An 8,118-nucleotide genomic window follows, 5' to 3' on the forward strand; every position below is an offset into this window, starting at 1 on the left:
CCGACACTAAAGAGTTGCTGGTGGGGGGGAATTAGCTTAACGAAGCGCTGCCTGTGCAGCACAGCACTTCATTAATAATCTCGGCCTTCCCCTCCCTACACCTCTGATCCCCTTGTCCCCTCAGACCCTGCCAACCCCCCTACTGCCCTTTTCCCCTCCTCCCTCAGCCACAAGCCCTGGCCAGGTTCCCCTTCACACCTGCCACCCGTCCCCCCTGGCACCCGACCTCCCCCTCCCTCTGCACTGTTTGTCTCTCACTGAGGTCTTGGGCCCTGCCACAGGCTGTGTCAGAACAGAGACAGCCCGTGGGTGCAGCCCCTGCCTGGGGGGGGATCCTGCGGCTCTGTCTTCACGTGCCGCTGCTTCCAGAAGTGGCGTAATAATGAGCTGTCCAGGAGATGCAAATGGGGCATGGATGGAAATGTTCTGTACCTCATTAGCATATGGGCGCATGATTTGGAGTCCAGAAGAAGCTTTTCCCCACACCAGAGAGCCTAGTTCAGATTAGAGCCCTTGAAGCACATGGGCGCTATGGCGACACAGCAGCATAATTTCGGAATAAACTATTCTTTGAAAGAGCCCCAGTTACCTGTCCATACAGCCCCCATTCTCTCTCTTGGAATAGGCATTATTCCAAGTAGAATGAGGTTTAAAGACCTTAAAAAAAGCCATCCACTATTTCTGAATTAGTTCAGTAACCTGCCTGGCTGTCTCAGGCTGTGTCTGCACTGGCTCCCATCTTGGAAGGGAGTATGGGAAATAGGGTGTTGGGAGATTACTAATGAAGTGCTGTGATGCATATGCAGCACTTCATTAAGCTAATTCTCTCCCCAGCTCCCACCTCCCTGGACAGCTATGAAGCCGCAAACTTGGAAGTGCCAGCTTGTCTCCTGCAGTGACTAAGCTGCCAGTACTTCAAAGTGCCTGGGCTACTCCAAAGCAATGGCAGGTTAGCCGTGGCTGCACACAAGCTGCTAACAAGGTGCTGAGCCTGATTAAAGGCAGCCCAGCCCTGCCCCAGAGCCAGGGCTGCTACACAGACTGTGTGTGCCCTGTCCTGCTGTACGGGCTGAGCCTGACTAATGAACTGCAGCCCTGCCCTGACCTAGGGCTGGGGCTTACACCTTGACTGCCTATGTGGGATGTGGCCAATCCTGCCCCAAAGCCAGGGCCCATATTCTGCCCACCTGCAGCCCTGTTAAGGAGGACTGGGCCCTTTGGAGACTGCTGCCTGCCCAGAACGAGGCAGGGCCGAGAGTTGGATAGGTCTTGTGGCCTGCTCCACCCCCGTTGGGGCACACCCTGGCCCACACCTGGACACACTGAGTTAGCAATTTGCCCTGGTTTGGCTTTCTCAGCAGTGCCCAGAGAATCCTCCTGTATGACAGACTGATGAAGAGAGACACCCAGAGGCTCCTGACCTCCCCTTCCCAGTGCCCCCTGCGCTGCCTCGGGGGCAGGGGCTACTTGGCCCAGGTTAGGTAGCATTGGCCAAGATAACTCAGGGTGGCTAATTCAATATACTGCACAAGTGTGGGAGAAGGGGTGTCATTGCCTGTGAGCTCTCCCTGGGCCTCTTCCTTGCAGCAGTGAGGTCCTGGGTGTTTTCCTCACTCTCAGCCACCCCCTCCCAGCTGGACACCCAAAGCTCCTGCCTCACAGACCAGCTCTGGGCTTTGGTTGTGCGGGGAGGAACCAATGGTCACGTGGCAGCTCCACCCAGGCGCAGCCAGTGTCTTCCAGGACAGGACAGACCAGGCCAGGCTCAGTCAGGGCTTCTGCGTTAGCTCAGTGGGTTTATTGAGGCCAGAGGCACAGCTAACAGCACGGTCACTGGAAAAGCCTGGCCCAGGGCTCTTGGCGCAGGGCTGGGAACATCTCACCAGGGAAGAACTTTCCCTTCCCAATTCACAAAGCCTCCATTGTCCTTCTCGCAGAGCGTGGAGAGCACGTGCAGCATCCCTCTGACACTCGCCTCCACCGTCACTGGGGCCTGTGGGTGGGGGAAGCAGAGTGAGGTCAGGGAGCTGACTTTGGGAGCATCCCAGGGGCCCAGAGACAGGACCAAGTTGAGCCCTTGGCCCAGCTGGAGTTCCCTTGAACTGTCCCTCCCCTGAGTGGCATGAATTTTCTTGTGTGTCCCAAGGCAGGGGGTGTGCAAAACACAGCTGTGTTGTGATGCATGACCTTCACCCTGGTCCACATAACACAATTCATGCTGTGGGAATGGGGCCAAGGGGTGTGAGTGGGGGAGGGGCTCTGGGCTGGGACAGAGGGTTGGGATGCAGGAGTGTGAGGGCTCTGCCTGGGAGTTTGGGCTTCCGGGAAATGCTGGAAATTAGTGATTTGGGCTACCAGAAGATGTGGAAGGTGCTCAGGACTGGGGGGTGGGTGTGAGGATGGGGGTCCAGGATCTGGGCTGGGGAGCTGGAGTGGGTTTCAGCTCTTGGCTAGAGAGTGGTAAGTTGAAGTTGTCCAGAGTCCAGGATGGGAGTTGGGCTTTGGGGGTACATGAAGATACTGGGTGGAGAGCACAGACATGAGTGCATGTAAGTACCTGTGAGCTGGTGCCCATAAAAACCCCACAGCAGCAGCAGCTCTGCTCACCTTCACTCTGGGATGCCAGCAGCTTGAGGAACCAAGCAAGCGGCAGCAGGAGGTTGGAAGCCCAGAGCACAGCATGGAATCCCTGAGGGCCTCTGAGTGGGACACAATCCCTCCACGCAGGGCAGAGGCGGAGGGCAGGATGGGTTCCAGCACAGCCATTACCCCTACAATAAACATCTGCTCCTAACACTTGGCAATCACTGTCCGCTCCGAGCGAGGTACCTACCTGGATGGAGTCAGAATTCCCCATGTCTGTCTGCACCCAGCCAGGATGGACAGCGACACTCAGGATCCCGTCTCCACCATACCCCAAGGCCTGGCACTTGGTGAGCATGTTCAGAGCAGCCTGCAGGTGAGACACCATGAGCAGAGACAGCAGAGTGTGTGGGAGGGAATGAGCCTTGTAGGAAACGACCCACCCTCCCGAAGGGAGGGATGGGACAGACAGAGAGACAAAGGTGCGAGATCAGAGCTCCTTTTATTTTTGTCCCTCTATGTGCAGAATAAACTTTATGTGCACTGAAGCATGTGTGGATGGCACCCACCAATGAAAACACACGCTGCCGGCTGTGCGCGCTCTGCTGATCAGCTGGGTGGCATGTGAGTTTTTCCAGGATGGCTGCCCAAGTACTCAGCCTGTCGGAAACACTAGTGAGAAGAAAACACTCGTGGGAGCTGCAGTCTCTGATGGGCTCAATGAGGACAGCAAGCCACCGAGATGCAGGTGTGGCTGCACTCTGATGAGCCACTGATGCTGACAGGCCTGCAGTGAGCCGTGACAGGTGAGCACACATGAGAGCTGTGCTGAGGCCGCTCTCTGTTATGCAGGATCTGGGCAGTTCGAGGAAAGTGGAAATGTGACATCAATGCTCCTTTGGGGTACCCGACATTTGAGCCAGACGCAGCAAGGATCTGACCCCCTTGAGTTGAACTGGGGATGGTCTCAAAATGGGGTATGTCCACCCCAGGGGCGATACAATTCATAGCTCCGCAGTGACCTTCCCTAAGCTGAGACTGGCTGGACGGGGGCTGAGCTGCCCTGGCCCCCTCAGAGTGTGAGGATTTCTCCAGCAGGATACAGGCACAACAGAAAGTTCCTCACCGGATGGGAACTCTGATCTGAAGCCCAAGTGAATTGCAGGCAGAAAAAAATCTGCCGGCCCTGCCCAGCACAGCGCTGGAGGCTGGAGTGGTGGCAGTAGGATGGGGAATAAGGGGAAGACACCGACTGACAGGGGTTTGTGCAAGTAGCAGACCCAGGCAGCAGTCCGGCCCTGCTGGGTGTGCCCTGTACCTTGCTGCAGCGATAGGAGATGACTTGTCCCAGATGCCAGAGGTAGAGATTCCGGATGGAGCCAGCCTCGCTGGACATGTTGACGATGGCCGCCTTGCTGCAGCTCAGCCCTGTCTGGGGGCTTCCCTGGGCAGCCTGCTTCAGCAAGGGCAGGAAGGCCTGGGCAGTGGGGAGATCAGAGCAGCCGTGAGGTCAGAAAAGGAACCAGCCTCGTGCTCGTGAGACAGGCCACCAGAATGCGGTGGGTCTCTGCTCTTCCCCCTGAAACCCAGCCCCCGGCCAGGCCAGAAGTAGGAGCCCCACACAGGCAGGTGTGGGGAGCTGTGGACCCTGCTCATGCCCAGGTAGGAGCCCAGAATGACGCAACTCATGTTCCCACCTTCAGAGTCCCCATCCAGGGCAGATAGATGGGGGGTCTGCGGCTCCCCACACCTGCCCACATGGCTCTGAGCATGGCCCAGCTGCAGCTCCTCAGCTGTGAGTCTTTGCTGGGCAAGGCTGCAAGCCAGAGCCAGGGCAGGGGAAGAGTCATGTGGACACCTGTGGGAACCCCCCCTATATCCTGAGCAGGAGGCCCCGGGATCAGGGACTCAGGCTGGATGTTGCTCCCCCACCTGCCTACCCTGGGCAGGTCAATGGTTTGAGTTGCCCAGCCAGGCTACAGCTTGTGGCTTGGCCAGGAGCCAGGGTGTGTGGGGAGAGGAGAGGAAGGATGAGGACCAGGGAGGGCACAGAGCCTCCCCACAGCCCTGCCGGGGTTGGAAGAATCTCTTTCCCCTGCTCTGAGGCATCTCCCCACCAGCTGCCCTTGGCGTGAAGCTAACTGGTCTGTGCCGGCTCCGCAGCAGGTGCCTGAACCCCCCGGCCTCTGGCCACACAAGCCCTGCCTCCCCGGCCTGTGCCACACTCGGTCTCTGTACACAGGCCAGTGACAGACCCACCCAGCGTGGAGCCCTCCGAGCCTGTCCTGCCCCCCCCAGCCCCTTGTGCGCTGCCACTTGCAGCTCGTATGGCACCTGGAGTGAGCCCACTTGGGGCCATCAGTCTGCTGAGCACCAGCAGAGATGGGTTTGTAGTGAACACACGGGGAAGCTCATTTTTTGGGCTGTCGAGTTTGTGCCAGTTCCTGCCGCCACTCAGACCCAGGTGCCCATTTGTGAGCCTCATGGGCTGCCCAGGGGGTCCAGGGGCTTTATAGAGATGCTCACAAGCACTCGGTGCCTTTGGTAAAAGAGGGAACCAGCCCTGATAGCCCCTTCCTGCTGCTTATCCCACTGGGGACTATATGTCAAGGAGAAAGGACACGTTTCTGTCCTCACAGTTCGAAGGGCCGTAGTTCCTGGCTGTGGACCTACGTCCATGAGCCCCAGCCCGGCCAGCCAGAGACCATCTCGCAGCTCCGTGCTGCAGTCACCCTCAGCCCCGGAGCAGACAGATGCCCCTCTGCCGGCTGGGCCACATCTGAGGGGACGGGGAGAGAGTCCTCTTAAGGCCACACATAGTGGTGGGACTGGGGAGACAGAGGTCTCTCAAGTAAGGGAACTGGGGCTTCATGAATGACTCTGTCCTTGCACTGATGCTCTGGGTGTGAAAAGTGAGGGATTGAAGCAGTGTGTGTGCAGAGCCAGGGCCATGCAGGGATCTGGGGGTGAGGTTTCATTTCTGAGAGGTTCAAGTCCCTCAATACACTTGCAGCCTTTGTGTTCCCAGCCAAGGCCCCATATTGACCCAGTGACCCAAACCCAGGGAAGGGAGGACTCCTGGCCCAAGCACTGTCAAACCCTGGTGCATCTGGCCACGTGCTCTCTGTCAGGGCCCTTACCTGGCTCACCAGCAAGGGCCCCGTCACGTTGGTCGCGTACACCAGGGCCATGTCCTCTGGTGTCTCTGACTCCAGTGTGTTCAACTTCACTATCCCAGCGTTGTTTATCAGCAGATTCAGCCCGGAGCCTTTCAGGTGTGTCTCAACTCTGGCTGCCGCCGCCTTGATGCTGGCTGGGTCTGTGACATCTACAGCGACAGAGCAGGGGGTCAAGAGCATGATTCCTCCTCCCCGATGTCACCCCCACCAGGGTACGGCCCCCGGGGCCACAGGGCTTCTTCCATTGGGCTCAGAGGTGGGAGAGGGGTTGGGGAAGGGAGTGGGGACTGCTGCTGGGTCCAGGCATGGGGAGCTGTGCTGGAGCAACAAGAGGAAAAGCTAGTTCAGAGAGACAATTATGATCAGTTCCTTGGACAATCTGAGTAGCCAAGAAAATGGAAATGTGCTGGAGTTAGTGGTTAGTTCATACGCGCGGAGTTGATCTCACTTAGACAAAGGAAGTGGATGATTTAGAATTGCTTGTGATGCATTGTAGGTGAGAGAAGTCCCCAGCTGGACATGCAGGGCTCCATCCCAGAGGTGGGAATGCCAGAAAGAGCTGCCCATGTGTGACTCTCACAGGAGGAACCTGCCACATGGTGGTCCTGGGGCTTTCCAGCCTTTCCAGAGCCAACCAACCCTGCCAGAATTTCCACTCACACCTGCCTCCTCTGGGGCTGGGGAAGGTGTCAATGGGCTCTCAGCGATTATTGACTCTGGTCCTGTTCTCCTCACTGTGATTGGGTGAACCTGGGAGGGGGGATGCAGAGGGGGATAGGAACAGGAAGAACATGCCGCAGGGAGATGGAACCTCAGCTCTGGGCCTGGGGCCAGGCACCCACCCAGCGCAATGATCACCAGGTTAGGATGTTTGGCCTCCAGCTTCCGCAATTCCTGAAAAAGAATGAAGTAAATGGTTATTGACATTGGGCCCATGCCCAGGGCCATGCTGGGCAGGATCCAGATCCCCACTAACTCTGGGAACCAAGTCAATGTCTTAACTGCTTTTCTCCACCAAGCCTCCTTGTACAACAACCTGCCCTGGGTTCTGTACCAGTAGGAGGCTTCTAATTGCCCCTGAGCATTTCCAGTGCCATTGTCTAACTCAGTGTGATGGAGTCTGGGACACAAATCACTTCCCCATCATTCATGGGGACTGGGAGGAGGCTTTTGGAGGTCAGTTCCCCCAGGGGAGGTAAGGGGGGTTCCCCCCAGCCGCTGGGATCTGGCAGTGTCTCAAGTTCTCAGGAGTTGGTTGTGAGTGGGGATTTTGTCAGCTATGGAAGGAGCTGGTGCCATGACCCAGAAGTTACTCAGAATCTGCAGTTCTCCAGGCTGGGTGTGGGAGCAGAGCTGAGAAGACAGAGGACCTGAGGTAGTGGCAGACAAGGGAGGTGTCAGACTCATGAATTAGGCTCACTGGAGGCTGGTGGGACTGGGTATTGCTGTGCTATAGTCATTATTCACCTATGCTGGGCAAGACGATCCACAGCCCCTGGGTCGGTGCCCCAGGCTCACCAAATGCTGCCACATCCTCACTGCTCTGGGACCTGAGCTGCCAGGTGTAGAGGGTTTGGGGTGCAACTGTGCACCTTCGAGCTGGAGCAGGGTCTGCAGTCATTGCCTGCTCCAGTGTGTGGGTCTCAGCCCCAAGTGCTGCAACACTGGAAGCCCCTTGCGCAGCTTCTGCTTCCCCCTCCAGCTACTGCTAACTCCACCCCCCTTGCCCCGTTCTCACCTGCATTTGCTCCCCTGCTGGGTCCTGGCAGGTGGCAAAGACCCACTCTGGTGGGTTGGAGTTCCCCAGAAGCTGCTTGATCAGTTCCAGGCCGATTCCTTGATTGGCCCCTGTCACCAGAACACTGCGGAGATTTAAACCAGCCATGGCACCTCCCTGCCTCTACTCAGTGAGAGCTGCACTTGTCAGAGCCCTGAGTTCCCTGCCTGCTCACAGCTGGGGTTATGGAATGATACATCCAGGGAAATAACTCTGCTGCTATCAGGTGACAAAACAGAAAGTGCTCCAATACGCCAGACCTTATTTGTCTATTTGTTACTCCTCCTCTCAGGTGAGCGGGTTGGTCGGTTTGGTTTGGTTTGCTACTTACTCATGTTTTGGTGCAGGGCCAATCAACTTCTGGCTGCCTTCCTGTGCAGAAGGGCAACACCACTGCGGTGACCGTGCTGTGACCGAGGAGTCACTGCAATGAAGATCCATTTTCCACAGCTGTCAGAGGTGCCGTACGCAGAAGAGGGAGAAAGTGGGACTGGGTGAAGGACTGTAAGATTATGTAGATGGAGGCCAGGATTTTGCAGTAGAGTTCTGTGGCTTGTTGATTTTGGCTCCAAAGCGGAG

The 8,118-nt window shown here is 57.2% G+C and overlaps 1 protein-coding gene across 1 annotated transcript; it reads right to left on the reverse strand.

The window, feature by feature from the left end:
- Window positions 1–1,879: 1,879 nt before the first annotated feature.
- Window positions 1,880–7,647, reverse strand: LOC142005145 (C-signal-like). Its single transcript, XM_074982833.1, has 6 exons — window positions 7,501–7,647; window positions 6,605–6,656; window positions 5,724–5,911; window positions 3,902–4,060; window positions 2,834–2,953; window positions 1,880–1,993 (listed from the first exon to the last, which is right to left on the reverse strand). Exons 1-6 carry the CDS (start codon window positions 7,645–7,647, stop codon window positions 1,880–1,882), a joined length of 780 nt encoding a protein of 259 aa, XP_074838934.1.
- Window positions 7,648–8,118: the final 471 nt, after the last annotated feature.

Source organism: Carettochelys insculpta, chromosome 33 (genome assembly GCF_033958435.1).
Source record: "Carettochelys insculpta isolate YL-2023 chromosome 33, ASM3395843v1, whole genome shotgun sequence".
Taxonomy (NCBI): Eukaryota; Metazoa; Chordata; order Testudines; family Carettochelyidae; genus Carettochelys; species Carettochelys insculpta.

Coding starts and splice junctions, on each gene's coding strand:
- LOC142005145 (XM_074982833.1), bottom strand. CDS start 7,647: ATGGCTGGTTTAAATCTCCGCAGTGTTCTGGTGACAGGGGCCAATCAA. Junction 5,912..6,604: donor CCTGGTGATCATTGCGCTGG/GTGGGTGCCTGG, acceptor CTGTCGCTGTAG/ATGTCACAGACCCAGCCAGC. Junction 2,954..3,901: donor TCTCCTATCGCTGCAGCAAG/GTACAGGGCACA, acceptor TCTCACCTGCAG/GCTGCTCTGAACATGCTCAC.